The 15,132-nt window shown below is 43.5% G+C and overlaps 1 protein-coding gene and 1 long non-coding RNA gene across 6 annotated transcripts in view; one reads left to right on the top strand and one right to left on the bottom strand.

Moving 5' to 3' along the window:
• Nucleotides 1-15,132, bottom strand: part of VPS8 (VPS8 subunit of CORVET complex) — a 71,394-nt gene that overhangs the window by 32,874 nt on the left and 23,388 nt on the right. For all 5 annotated transcript variants that reach the window (XM_015277164.4, XM_426694.8, XM_040706140.2 and 2 more), the window contains 13 exons: nucleotides 14,870-14,905; nucleotides 13,045-13,135; nucleotides 11,971-12,017; nucleotides 11,001-11,090; nucleotides 10,374-10,420; nucleotides 9,645-9,867; nucleotides 9,353-9,442; nucleotides 8,026-8,077; nucleotides 7,726-7,768; nucleotides 6,658-6,730; nucleotides 4,748-4,867; nucleotides 4,096-4,167; nucleotides 1,091-1,210 (listed from right to left, as the gene is read on the bottom strand). In XM_015277164.4, the coding sequence (XP_015132650.2) occupies nucleotides 1,091-1,210; nucleotides 4,096-4,167; nucleotides 4,748-4,867; nucleotides 6,658-6,730; nucleotides 7,726-7,768; nucleotides 8,026-8,077; nucleotides 9,353-9,442; nucleotides 9,645-9,867; nucleotides 10,374-10,420; nucleotides 11,001-11,090; nucleotides 11,971-12,017; nucleotides 13,045-13,135; nucleotides 14,870-14,905 (1,104 nt within the window). The remainder of the gene's footprint in view (nucleotides 1-1,090; nucleotides 1,211-4,095; nucleotides 4,168-4,747; nucleotides 4,868-6,657; nucleotides 6,731-7,725; nucleotides 7,769-8,025; nucleotides 8,078-9,352; nucleotides 9,443-9,644; nucleotides 9,868-10,373; nucleotides 10,421-11,000; nucleotides 11,091-11,970; nucleotides 12,018-13,044; nucleotides 13,136-14,869; nucleotides 14,906-15,132) is intronic.
• LOC121111540 lies at nucleotides 3,042-5,742 on the top strand. Its single transcript, XR_005862484.1, has 2 exons — nucleotides 3,042-3,221; nucleotides 4,672-5,742. It is a non-coding gene; the product is annotated as an uncharacterized LOC121111540 (long non-coding RNA).

Here is a 15,132-nt window from a genome sequence, read left to right as displayed (position 1 = left end):
GGACTGTACACAAAACAGCTGTAACTACTACTCCAACCCTTCTGACTTCTCTCCTGGACTGCACCATCTCCCTCAAAATCCAGGAAAAAAAATCACATCATTCATGCAATTAAAATCATCAATACCCAAATCTATTTAAACTCCATAAACCTTTTGTCTGGTCTTAAATCATGACGAAGGGGCCTCAGGTTACACCAGGGGAGGTTTGGATTAGATGTCAGGAAGAATTTCTTCATGGAGAGAGTAGCATTGGAACAGGCTGCCCAGGGAAGTGGCAGTCACCATCCCTGGAGGCACTTCAGAGACATGTGGATGTAGTGCTTAGGGATGTGGTTTAGTGCTGGAATTGGTAGTGTTTGATGACAGTTGACTCAATGATCCTATGGGCCTTTTCTAACCTAAATGATCCTATTTTCTAACCCTTTGCTTATCAACGTTCACATATCTGTATTATTACTGAAGCAAAACTACTGTAGCCATTAAAACCTCCTTCTCAGTTCAAACAATTTCTAATATAAACTTAACCTGTGCAAGCTTCAGGCATACATTGATGCCTTTCAGCCCGTTCCCAACAGCAGAGAAGGATGGTGGCCACAGAAGCTAGAAACTGCCAGATACAAACATATACAACAGCTCTGTAAGTTCAGGAGTGTCATTTTAGTTGGCGCTTTATCTCCTTACACTGATAATCTTCCTACGTAGAACTAGAGACAACAGTCACAAAACAATCGCTGGGGCTTAAAAACAAACAGATTAGTTCTGCCCCTGCAGGGTTTGTTTTCCCCCTCCTGACATGCTACTGACTGCAGAAATCTGCCACTCCATGGAGAAGAGCAGAGGCGTTGCTACATTAATTCCATCTCCTACAACCTGACCCTGTTTCACACTCAGTTCCAGCAGCAGGCTGCAATACACACCTTACTGTGCTTCAGTGGTCTCTACTACTTTGCTTCTTTGAAACTACAAAGTCCCAGCAGGATGCTACCTGCTTTGTAATGCCCCAGAGTTACCTCAGTCTGCAGCACCAGGCACAGCTTCTGTGGGGTTGGATCCTCTTTAGAACTTTTTCTGCTCAAGAAAGATCACTTACCTGATCAAAAAGCGTTCTGTTCACAAACAGTGTGTTGTTTGGCTTGGCCAGCTGACGGGCAAGGAATGTAAAGAGACAGCCAACTTGCGATGGGGTGAAGTCAGAATTCTCTACCATGACCTAAGAATAATTAAGGAGTAAAGAGAGAAACAGAAATGTGATTGACTCTGCAGTTGCCTATAGGAAGCTAATTACAATGCTGCAACAAGAAAGCACTGCACAGCTATCCTATGCCTCCTCCTACCTGAGATACCTATACAGTCCCCTGCTGCTAGTCCAGACCAGAGCTCAACAAACAAGCTACCTTCCATGGCATCCAACTGCACGTGGCCTGAAGATACAGGCAGTGTCCCTGCTAAAACATCTCTTCCCCAAGGCTGAAGAGGCTCAGCTTCTTTGTCCAGCACTGAAGGGAAGAATTCTTGCACGCCCCTAAATTTTGGGGTGTGAAGGTGCTCCAAACAGCGTCGAGGAAACTCACATCTACCTCCATTTCTGCAGTCTGTGCTAATCACTGGATATGTGACTGAGCTTCTGGGCAGAGGAACGTCATACGAAGAAAAAAGATATAAATAATTATAGGAGAAAAAAAAAGAATGCATTTGACTTAAAGCCTCAGGCATTTACCACTTCAGTTGTGGTACGCAGAGGAACTGATCAAATGACTCAACAGCAAGTGTGGGCCTGGAGAAAACTTTCTTTTCTCACACTGAATTGTTAGTCAATCAGTGTTTTGAGAAACCTGTGGCTATGCTGACTCAGAAACTACTTACTACTCAGAAATTAAACTACAGAAAGCCTGGGTATCAAAACAGCTGCCACAAAAAGGGCTTGAAACCAGCAGTCAGAGTCGTTGCCTGTCCAGCATATGGAAAGGCATGGCACTTGGTGCCTCGTGCCTGCAAAAGGAAAAACCCCTAAAACACCACGGGAAGGTGAAATGCCTCTGTTTGGAGAGTCCCCCTTCTAAGAGCAGGGTGTTGAGCTGGAAGAAAATCCATCACCTGAACCAGTCTGTCACTAACATCTGCAAGGTGCTCTAACAAAGCTTACAGACAGAGTTTCACACTTCATAACCTCATTCATTGTATGCCTGGGAGATGCAGCTGCTTTCTCCAAGTGACTCAAAGTTCCAGATCCCATGAGATGCTAATGATTACCTTACACAAATGGAGACAGGCAGTTTAGACACGTTAAGGAATTGAGTTCAGCTCTGTTTGAAACACTATCACTTTTTAATTTTAATTTTCTGTTTACAAAGTTTACTTTGTTTATGAGGGTGGACAGTGATAGGACAAGGGGGAATGGTTTTAAGCTGACAGGGAAGGTTTAGGTGAGATATTAGGAGGAAGTTTTTCACCCAGAGGGTGGTGAGGCACTGAACAGGTTGCCCAAGGAGGCTGTGGATGCCCCATCCCTGCAGGCATTCAAGGCCAGGCTGGATGTGGCTCTGGGCAGCCTGGGCTGCTGGTTGGTGACCCTGCACATAGCAGGGGGTTGGAACTGGATGAGCATTGTGGTCCTTTTCAACCCAGGCCATCCTATGACTCTACTTTATACAGGAGCCTGGTAAGAACGACATTAGCTAATGGCATCAAAAATACGGTTGACCAGAAAAAAAAAGAGGATTCTTTGTTTTGGATTTGTTTTTCACAAGCTGGGTCCTCATCAGTCCCTGGGAAGGTGAAACTACTCGAGCTCTGATACAGAAACCTCACCAAAGCTGCAGGTCGAACACCTGGATGTTCTGAAAGATGACATTTGGCAAAACTTATATCTGCTATATCTGTGTTACCCAAAAGATTGTAAAAGCATGGCAAATTCCTAAGTGCTTTCTTTGCCAATGACAGATATCTTTCACATTAAAAGACCTAAGATTTTTCAAGTCTTCATTCGGAAGGAGAGCAGATTCCAGACAAAGGGAGTCTGGGTTCTAGAACACCAAGGTGTTTGTCTGCAGGTGCATCTCATCCTGCAGCACTTCTCAGCAACTGCCCTCCTTTGCCTCCCAGGAAGCAGTGCTGGGCTCCATTGCAGGAGGACAGAACTCATTTGCGACGTGCCCAGCAGCACAGAGTACTTACAAACAACTCCTCACAGCCTGCATCGTGCTGCAGAGACACACCCCACAGTAAGTCCAGAGCACAGCTGCAGTGTGCCACCTCCTGCTGACAGCAGCTACCAACACATGGGCTAACCCAGCACAGAGCTAACATCCCAAAAGCAGCACCCGACTCAGCAGGGCTCACTGAAGGCTCCCCACAGAAGGTCACCCAACGCAGCTCTGTCACTGAATTCACTCACTGCTGCCCTTGCTTTCATCTATCAATGATGACAGCGACAGGGAAACACTGCTTATGATATGTTTATGTATAAACAGCTTCCAAGCGGAGTTACTCATTATTAATGCTGACAGCTTTGAAGGGGAAACCAAATGGCATTTGGCAGCAATAGCTTTTAATGAGAACATTGTTAAGGAACACAGTCTGCAGATGACAAGTGATTTCTACAGCACCAGCCTGATAACTCTGACATTCCCCTTCTCTCCCATCTCCTAAAGATAGGCCTGTCATTCTGAGCATGTTACATCCCAAACACAGCACATGCAGACACGGGAGCAGGGTTTCATCAGAAGAGCAGTGGCATCCTGCCAAGCACAAGGTTCCTGGGACAGCTTTTCTGCTCAGATAGAAGGAGGGAGTGGAATCCAATGAGAAGCAGATATAAATTAACTGAACAGCGCAGAGAGAAGGATCCTAACAACAAAACACACAACCCAGGTGTAATCACAGATAGGATAGAGACCTCTCTGTCTCATTTAATGTCATGTAGCTTCACTCCGAAACACACAACCAACAAGCCTTGGCTATGGTGAATCCAAGCCCACTGACTCAGTGGTGTCACCCAGTGAGGGACTGGAAAGCCTTAATCTATGTTACAGGCTTTACTGCAGTTATATACAATCAGTCAGATGTAAGCACAGGTTAATTTTTAGGCACACTCACTTTCAGAAGTATGTCCACAATGCGCTGTTGATATTCCACAGCTTGCTTGTCATTCTTGAAGTCTTCAAAAGTCTGCATGAGGTGAAAAACACTGACATCTTAGGAATGATGTCCACTGGCAGCCCCAGAAATGTAAGCCACCATGAAGCAGCAGCCCCAGTGCAAAGCTGACAATGCTTTTAAGCCCTTCATGTGCATATTACCTAGCAGCAGGTTCCAAGACACAACTTGCTTTTTTGTAACTACTACAACAGTTCTTACACAGTTAATCAAATTAAGAGGCCCAAATAGAGAGAGGAAATTCAAGAAGCTTAGAAAAATGGAGAAAGATGTCAGTACTACAATGGAATTTACAAATACATTACTCTTGTTTTACCTATGGTTTAGATGGCCTCTGCTTCCAGAGTGCTCACTATAGAGTGCATCACATGTTCATCAGTGTATATTTAAGGACATAAAGGACTATTATGATCTCCTCTGATACCTTACAGAATGCACATCAAAACCATTCCTGTATCAAGCCAGTAACTACTGGTTTAGCTAAAACACAAGCTTCTGTTTAACGGAATCTTGCAGATCATGCAACCACAACACAGATAATGAAAGAACGAGTGCAGCACTGTTCTCCTGGAAGAAATCAGTAGTCTCTTACCAAAGCAAGGACATTAAGGAATTCCCGAGTGTCAAAGTGCAGCAAGGTACGAATGTGAGGGTAGACCTCCTCATCCACAGATCCCTCCGTTGAATGCAACCGGATGAGAAACTCAAAGATCTGCAATGAAGATCTGCAATGAAAACACTGCAGGTTTCCTATGGATTTCAGAGAAGTGACATTGCAAGCACACTGGAAAGCAGCATCACCACTTGCTCTGCACTTAGGCTTTAAAATACATTAGCAGTCCATCACTGTGCTTGAATGATGTTTCTTGATGCTTGTTAGGAGAAAAAGCCCTTCCTTAGGCTCACCAGCCAACTTATCAACCAACGTCCAAAAATTAAGGCTCATTCTTGCAGACTGAACTGTCTGAAGTTAGATTAACTGCCTGCTCATGCTGGCAGCTCTCCTCAGCAGCTGTGCAGCTGCTCCTTAACCAGGGCACAGCTCCCCTCCTCATCAGCAGTTCCTTTGGGAAGAGCCAAGCAATGTGCCCCCCTCACTTTGAGGGGCTGCAAAAACTGACACAAGTGCTATCCAACTCCTTTGCTGAATTCCTAATTTCAGCAAGTTGAGTATGCCTTTCAAAAATGAGAGTAACTGCCTTTATCTTGCCACTGACAGAGGTGTCCAGTCCTTTCCAAGGCAACAAACAGGAACAGCTCCAGCTGTCCCAGTCCTGTGCTGGTCAAAGCTCCCAAGAGATCTACCTGCCAGTAGAAGGGCTGCAGGGTGGCCAGTGTCTGTCACGGTGTGTTAAGGTACACACAGGGATCCCATGGGGAACTGACAGGCAATATGCTTTCCTAGGACAGTAAAAATGCCACCCCCCAGGAAATGTCTCATTTTCTCATTCATTCCTGTTCTGAGTTAACTTGTGAACGGTGACAGAGAACGGTGACAGAGAAGCCAGGAAGGATTAGCAGCTTGACTTTGAGAAGCACAGCCTTCCTGTGTAACTTGGCCTCCTTGAACCTGGCACCTTCCTGCCAGCTAGGAACTAGTAAGAAAACTATCTAATAAAAATAACGTAGCTAAAGTGCTGGATTTAAGAATTGAGACAGATGATGTTACTTAAGTCAGACCCTCAGGAACAGAATCAGAGATTGTAACAAGGATACACTGATGGCTCCTCCCCAGCACTACTGCTGCTGGTTATGCTTCTGCTTCTCAGACCTCGAGCCACAGTCATTGCTGTGCCAGGTCTAGAGAGCGTGCAGGAGACAGCTTGATAAGGCCATGGGAGAGGGTAACAGCCCAGTGCTTGACTGACAAGAGGAAGCAGCCTGGCTGGCATACTGCGAGGAAGGGGTTTGCGACAACCCAGAGCTACCACACATATACAGCGACAAGCTCTAGTTTAGCAACAAAAGCATCTACCTGTTCTGCTGTGCTGAAAAAAGGAAGTGCCAAAAAGAAAGCACTACCTCTTCTTAAAGCCCTGAAATTACAATGAAATACTACGTGCCAAAAAGGAAACTATTTTAGCAGTAAAATTAACCAGGAATTAAGGAAAGATGTTCTTATGAGCACAAAATGGTGATCAAAGGCATCTTCCACTTCAATGAACTCTTGGGGACGTCTCTAAAGGAGTTAAGCTTTGCCTTGGGCCAAGATTCAGACATAGCTTAAAGAGAAAGAAATAGCTGGCTTGGAGGCTCCGATGGAAATAAGCAAAGGAGATTTACTTGGCAGTCACCATGCCAACTTCCACAGCATGCAACCTGCACATCTTGTCATACTTTTGGTACAAATTAACTGTGATTCCAGCCAGGTACTCTTTCCGACAAACCCACTATCAGACATCAGATTAATAATTGCTTTCAATCAGAAACTCATGAAATAAGACACATGCTTTCTCTTTTAAGTTCTCATATGAGAGAGTGTCCTTCCAGAAGGTTGCTCACCTGATTTTTAACCAGAGGTACCAGATCTTCAGGAATATCACCCAATGGATATGCACGGCCTGCCAAGCAGCAGCTATGGGAGATGAAGGGAAAGGTTTGTTTGGGTTTCTTGGTTGTTTGTTTTTAAATTAACTCCTAACATTAAATAGATTGAAGAAAACATTTTATTTTCTGATGTAGTTTTCAGGATGCTCTTAAATTTATTTTTTGTATCATGTGAGCAAGTATTGCAGACAGTATTGCTGCTAATACACAATAAGTCAATTTGCTGCATGGATTTGCACCTAAAGTCTGTCATTTCACAGCAGGAACACAACAGTGATATCTCAGGATTTCCCCCAAAACAAAAAACAGTCATCTTTCTTGCATTTTAGGATGCAGCAATAATACAGAATCAGAAGTTCATGACCTTGGATAGATTCCAGAAAGGGGAGCTCACTACTGGGCCATTTCAGAATGACCTCCAGCAAATACAGTACGCACAGCTATCCCAAAGGGCTCAAATACAGCTTCTCAGGCTACTGACTCCTTGCTAAGGATAGCTGTCACGCACAGGATAAAGGAGAAACCAAATTCTAAAGACAAAGCCATAGTCTTGGCTTACCAGCTCCAAATATTCAACTTCGCCCCACCTATCCCCTCATATGATAGGGCCCAAGTGGATGGAATGGAGCTGCATCAGGGCAGGGCAAGGCTGGGGGTTAGGAAAAGGTTCTACACCTGGAGGTGATGGATGTGGCACAGGCTCCCCAGGGCAGTACGCATGGCCCTGAGCTATTGGAGTTCAGGAAGTGTTTGGATACCACTCTCAGACATAGCACTTGGATTTTGGCTCTTGCCTGAAGCCAGGGTTAGACTTAATGACCCTGTGGGTCTCAGCCAACTTAGGATATTCCATGGTTCTGTGACGTGCCACAAGCCATAGTGACTAAGGCAGCCATAGCAAGTAGTCATATTTCACATAATCCCTCAGACTCTGAAACAACACAGCATAAGATTTTGCAACTATAATGAGTTAAAATCTGGTACCACTAGGCAACAGCACACATTCTTTCTAAATGGCCTTACCTTATATACACGAGCAGCTTGTTGCCCATTACCACCTGCTCATCTACAAAACAAAAGTCATTAGTCACCTTTTCTTCAGAAGACAAGATACAGAGGGGCAATTGTTTTTTCCCCAACTATTAGCAAAACATCTCCTTTGACATGCACACAATTTTGCACACTGTAAGTAGAGCAGCTTCACTAAGCAGTACTACAGTGCTTTCCTCTTCTCAAAGACCCTAATAGGGAGCACATGCAAGTGACCAGTGATGTCCGACACATCCAACCCCAGAAACTCTTCTAGAGGCAATAATACTGTACCTGTGAGAGACTTCCCAGCATCCAGTGGCGGAGCAATAACTTTCAACAGCTTCTGTTCAAAAGACAAGAACAAGAGCAGTGTTCAGGCAGCTGGAAAGGCTCAGAGCAAAGATTCCACTTGATTTTAAAGCAGAGATCACTGGAACACCTTCCCCAGAGAAGCTGTTTTCTCGCCATGTCTTCTAATTAACAAGAACAGAGGACACCAAGATGTGGCAAAAGATGTATTTCCCAGCTGATGTTATGACAAAAACACCCGTTAGCCAATCAGATCTAATCCTAAACAAAAGGCCACACTTTAAAATAACACAACAACTTTGGTGGTCTCAGAAGTAACATTCAAATCATAACAGACCAGGACATTTCCTGTTCCTCAGCTGTCTGCCACCAGAGATTATGCAAACCTTCAGGCTACTTAGCAGGCTCACCAGAGCCTCCAGTTTGGGAACACTGAGCGAGGCTTAATCTGAATACTTGGCTCTTGAAATCAAGAAAAGTTATTTGTATGTGTACAGCCAGCACTAGGTTTCCACAAGTCTCTTTAAGATCCTAACTACCTGAAGAGCCTCCTTCCTGGGAAATTAAAATGGGACAACTCCTATAAACTGAACAGTTTAAGGTCTTCAAACACGGATGCATCAAGCTCTTGATTTTAGCACTATTAAGGAAACAGCAGCAGTGCTTCCACAGTGAAATATCTTGATGCTTTATCTATGGGCTTCTAAAGCAATTGGTACATCAGGCAAATCTTCATGATCAGCAGCACCAACAGAGCCTCCTGTTACAGCACTACGCTGAATCCTATACTTACTTACCCAAGTGCTAAGAACAAACCCTGCTTCAAAATTCATTTTTTTCTGATCTTTGTACATAAATAACTGTGCACTCTTAAATGTGCATTAATATATACTATTGTGTCAGCAGAGGATGAAAGAAGAAAGCATGAGGACCTCTCACGCCTGCACTGCCATTAATCCCATCAGGCAGGAAGTTGATGGTTTCTGAGCACCTCATGCCACATAGGCCAGGCTCAACACTGGCAACAGAGCTGCTTACACATAGTTTTACAATGCTTTGCAGAGCATTGCTACCTCAGATACACTGTCAAAGAAAAATGTGTGCACTAAAGCACTGTAATTACAAATCCCTTTTTAAATGCATTTAGTCAAATAACTGCATATATCACATATGATTTCTCCCTCGGAATGAAAAAGAACAGAACATATATATTGAATGAGAAGATTATGTATTAGTCTAAAATGCCATTTCTCACAAAGACTGCACGCTCAGCAAACAAACAAATGGCTGCAATGAGCATCTCTCCTACCTCCATGGGACTGATGAAGTCATTCATTCCGCTGTTGTAGACGTAGATCATGGCATCGTAGAGATGGTTTTCCCAGCACAGAAGGACCACCTGCAAGGACACGGAGCAGAGTCCTGTTACAAATTAGTGGCCAAAAGGCACCACAGATTTGGACTATATAATTTGTCTGCTGAAAGGTGACTCCCTGTCTTCCACAAGCTATGCTGTACTGAAAAGAAGTCTGAATCAGTAGAGAGGGGATGCTGTCATTTATTCAGAGGAACTCAGTACAGTGTTTGTCTGGAAGACACACCTGCTGTATGTCCAGGCTGGTGATATCCATATGCACAATGCAGGCTTCCATATTTTCCAACCTGTTCTTGTCTTGGAAGTGGAGAAGCAAGTCCTTCATCACTTGAGCTGTGATTCCCATCAGCTTATCACTTAAGATATAGGGCTCCAAGCACTCCAGGAAGATTCCTTTGGCTACAGAATTCTCACTCATCTTATCATAGATCTGGTTAAACAATAGATCCCTACAAAGGAAGATATGTTTAGTTATCAGGTAAGATTACTAAAATATTCCTATTTATCTACTATCTGAGAACTCCAAATTAAATCCTATTTCTTCAGCTCAGCAGTTAAATGCCCCATTCACCTCCCATGCAGATGCAAGTCAGGGGCAGCTACACAGAACAAATTAATCCGTGTGTGTTGCAACAATAAAGCAGCTATTGGAGGAGAAATGATGACAACACCAAAATTTAACAATTTTTGACAGAGAGAGAAAATGTTGTTAAGTATGGGGGAAAATTTGAAGCGATTTTTTCTCTCAGCACATCAGTGAAAACTTAACAGGAACTTTGGAGTACTGAATACACTAACCTCAGCATCAATCTTCAAACCTTCCTCTAAACTGTAATGTTCTACGTCATGTCATAAAATGACTCCTCTGAACAATGTGATACTATAGGAGACAGCACTCAGGGCTGCGTGGGGTGGTGGTCTGCCACGGGACACAGACTTGTAAACTCAGACTTACGTGCGCTGAAGCAAGAGGCAGTAATCGACTATGACAGGCACTACATCCTGGGGAAGGAACAAAAAAGCTGTGGTGACCGGCCAAGATCCTGCCAAACAGTACATCCTGCACAGCACAAAATGAAGCCTGGCCAATACAGTGGCACAGTCACAGCTTTTCCACCAGTCAGAGTCTGCTGGCAAACACAGTCACACATGGACTTGCCACTTTCCCACTGATCACACAAGAATTCCCCAACAGGTCATGGCTGTTACGCAGGCAACTTCTGCAGCAATGCAGTATCAACATGGGTTGATAGTGATAGGACAAGGGGGAATGGTTTTAAACTGAGACAGGGGAGGTTTAGGTTTGATACTAGGAGGAAGCTTTTCACACAGAGGGTGGTGGCGCACTGCAACAGGTTGCCCAAGGAGGCTGTGGATGCCCCATCCCTGCAGGCATTCAAGGCCAGGCTGGATGTGGCTCTGGGCAGCCTGGGCTGCTGGTTGGTGACCCTGCACATAGCAGGGGGTTGGAACTGGATGAGCACTGTGGTCCTTTTCAACCCAGGCCATGCTGTGATTCTACGGCAATTCTGATTAAGAGTTTCCAAAGATCTATCCAAGAGAGTCCTCTGGAGCAACATACCTGAAAGTGTTGCTCCATAACCTGGATTTTTCCTTGGTCAGGGCATTTCTTTAAAGTCCGATCAGCATAATGGAGAAGAATCTCAACCATCTGGATTACAAGAAACAAAAAAAATTCACTCCCATCCTACACTAGAGGCTGGCTTGGTAGCACATTTAATAGCCTGACTAGGGGGCTGGCTGCTTGGCAAACCCTATTGTTTCAGTTTGGGCATAAACTACAGTGGGCAGAAAGGAAGAAGGGAAGAGGCTACAACTAGTACTCACAACAAGGCTGGCTTAGACAACTGCAGGAGATGGAACAGGAGTGGCCCAGGGGAGGCTCTGAATGCCTACACTAACTGCACAGCCAGGCTGCCAGCACATTTTGAGGCAGAGGAACACAAACTGAAGCACAGGACTCAGTGGGGCCATATTTCCACTCAAAACTTAAGTTACAGTATCTTAAATAACAGAGCTTATCCATCTGAAAACACAACATGTGCTAAGAATGAAGTACAGATGAATAATTATTGCAATAATTATGTCTTTTAAAGATCCTTTCCAGAAATGCAATCTTGTGACAATGAAACATAATCAGTTAAAAATTTATTCCATGCACACATGACCAAACTTTCTGATCAGGGAGTCAGAAAGTTACATACTCATGAATGCTCAACAACCAAACAGCAGGAAACTGCAATTACCTCCAAAAAGGGTTTCTGCCCCCTGTGAAGGGAACAGAGGCTGGATTTTGAGATCTCAAGGCCAAGGTAATGGTGCCACAATCTCCTTTCTTAATGCTGCAGATTTTATCCCCACCTTTACCTCTTCTAAAATGCTGTTCACAATCATAGCAAGACAGATGTGTATATACTTCTGAGACTTAACTGGGATAACTTCTGGAGGAGAGGTGCTGCTCCTTCCAGGAACACAATTAACATCACATAAGTGCACATGAAAATCTAGTTAGGAAGAAATCAGTGACTCACTCTGTCTGCAATGACTGCTTTCCGCTTGCTCGTGTCCCCAGACAAGCCTGGAAAGAATGAAGGGGTTAGGAAAAAAAAAAAGAAGCACTGAAGTGCACTATAAATACCACAGCCTGAGATACAGAGGTCAGAATATCTAGATGCAGAGTTTTGTGATCTGTTTTCAGCACACCATTTTTCATAAGACCTTATTCTTTTAACTTAAAGATTGCTCCAGCATAGGAATGACAAGACCAGATCTGAGAGTAATTAACAGAAAACTGACACAGAGTGTATAGGAGGCCAATGGCTGGAGGATGCACTGATGTGAAGGAGCACATTGTAAAGGCAAACAATACTTAAATGCCAACTCAGAAGACAACAATAATTTTCCAGAATTCCAAATAGTTTGCTTAATTACATTCTGCCATGCATTAAAACAAGGTACATCTTCATATACTAACGATTTCACAGCAGGAGGACCTTACCCTTAAGAGTCAGCTGTCAAAACCACCAAAAGTTACTTGCTGAAAATTCAGTTTGCCCAATCCCAGTCAGACCATCCAAGCAGCAGCTCCTGACACAATGAATTTGTTTCTCACGAGGAGACAGGTGCTCGCAAAGCATTGGCCTTTATAGGAAACATGGTGCCAAAACCCAGCAGTACTTTCAGTCTGTCGTACAGAGGAGGCCTCAGTTAAAAGTACCCGCTTGCCAGAGCTGAGTGCATCACCCTGAAGATTACCTACAGGTCACACATGGCCATTAGAAATATTTTGCTGACTGTTATTCAACACCTGGATCCATTTCCTTCATGGAAAGGTAACAACAGGTAGGAGTCACAGCACAGATCAGGTCTGACTTTCAGTTGAAAAAAGGTGTCTACTAAAGGTATATGGATCAGTTTGGCTTCTTTAGTGTCCTATCAGTGGTGTTGCTTCTGTCAAACCCAAAGCAACGTATCCTCATTTCTCTCCTTAATTACCTTCCACCTTTTTTTTCCTGGAACAAGCGATGCCAGCACCAGCACATGCATAGGTTTAAAACTTTCCCTAGTGGTTTCAGTTGGAAATATTCAAACAAACAAAAACTTACCTACTACAGCCTTAGCTTTCCCTTCATAAAAGGACCAAGCAAGAGCCAGGGCATCAGTGAGACGCTCTTGTTTCAGAAGGTGATCAATTCTCTAAAATAAGTAATAATAGATCTTAGTGTTATAGAAAAGATTGCCGTCTCTCCTTCTTAGACTAGTAGCAGGTCATGATTGCTGACAGCAAGAGGATAGGAAACATCTGAAGCTGACTGTACACTGCAGTAAAGGGCAGCATCTCAAATAAAATTATCTCAGATGTACATTTTCTGCTGCACAGTTGAAAAGGACAAAGAAATCCAGATGAAGAACTAATTCTCACCTTCATACCCTAATACCTCACATGCTTCATGACAACTCTTGAGTAAATCACCTACAACAAAGAGGCCTCCAGTACTATAGAAAACACATGGTAATTTAGAATGAGTTTGACTCAGAGCATGTACATTCAGATTGATTTTGGAATTCTATGAAAGCTAGTACATGAAATCATGGCTGAAAGCAAGACTTCTCATTGGCAGAGGTGGTAGTGAATGGCTGGGGGGGAAAAACTAGAAGAGGAGAGTGATCTTGGTAACCAAAAGCGGCAACTGTACCATAACAGAGATAAACTGTTCATACTTTGTAGGCAAAAAATGGTGAAGGTCACTGCCAAAAGTAGAAATGTGCGACTGAAAAAAGATGACCGTTTGAGTTGCTTGAGAAACAGCCTTGAAGCCCCTTTTACATAATGAGTTGGTAAACTAACTTGGCATAAGCAGAATTTACTGATGACCAACATTTAACGGGGACAGCAGACCACAAAGACAAAAAAAAACAAAAGGATACTCTCTTAAGCCAGGTGAGAGAAGTACAATGCAATCCAATGGCACAAGTAGTCTACAGCAGAAGGCAGAGTTTGGCTGTCACATACTGATGAATCTCAGGAGTGCTACAAGCCACTGGCATTATACAGCCAAAACAACCCAGTAAAATGCAACCCAAGGAGGTACAAGGCCTAACCTACCTGGCAGAGACAGAGAAGAACAGATGCCATTGTGCATGGGACTGCAAGATCCTACCCAGAGTCACATGGGAAAGAAACTAAGTGCAGAGGATGTGCAGAGAATGGTGATTATGAAAAAGAAAGGAATGGGAGGGTGATGAAAGATGTGCTTAACCTTGCAAAACAAAGTCTAATGGACAATGTGCATACTGTGATTAAACATAGTTTGAAGTGATGAACCAGAACGGAAAACAAATGCTTTTCTTCTCAGTTGAAAAGAACAGCAAAACAACAAAGAGATATAAACAGATCACTAAGAACTTTAATCTGGAAATTAATAGGGTTTCAGCTGCCAGAGAAATGATAATCCAAAACAGCTTCTAGCAACAGAAACAAGGATCAAAAAATCCAATAAAAGTTTCTAGGTAGTCTTTGCTAAGTTTGATGACGTAGCTCTGGCAGTAGCTGGAAAGAAAATACAGGGAACCAGATTTCCTTCCATTCCTGTATCCTATCTGGCTGATAGGAGGTTTGCATTTCAAAGCCATACAGCACGGCAACTCTGCCTAGTTAACAGCACCTGAAACCTCGTAAGGCATTGTATGCCTTACTTGGGAAAACAAGGATTCTATTCAGCCTGCAAGCTCATGAAAGTAGAAGTCCCACAGCATCCCACTGTGGAAAGCAGAATACCTACAGTGCTGGTTTTGTTTAGCAATTAGGGATCCTGAACACAGTGCTCAGAACATGCTTCATGAATGCTATAGCTCTATAGTTCACTCCCTCCTAGGCTCTATTTAAGCAATTCAAACCTACCAAGTTGTACAGTTTTCCTCTCAACTTACCTCTCTCCAGCTCCTCAATGTCATGACATGAACTGACTAGAAAAGGAAAAAAAAAAAACCCACTACATTATTTATTTACTTACAGTTGCTCATGCATCCCACAGACCCCCCAGATCAGGCTGGTATAAATAAAAAAAGTAAAGCAACTCTCAGATTTCCATACAGCATCCTGTAACACACCTCTCTGCTGTCTCATGGAGTGCCTGCACTGCAGGGCAGGAAAAACAAACAGGATAATCCTTCTATCAACTCCATTCAATGGA

The sequence above is a fragment of the Gallus gallus genome, chromosome 9 (assembly GCF_016699485.2).
Source record: "Gallus gallus isolate bGalGal1 chromosome 9, bGalGal1.mat.broiler.GRCg7b, whole genome shotgun sequence".
Taxonomy (NCBI): domain Eukaryota; kingdom Metazoa; phylum Chordata; class Aves; order Galliformes; family Phasianidae; genus Gallus; species Gallus gallus.
This window is presented reverse-complemented; position numbering and strand designations above follow the sequence as displayed.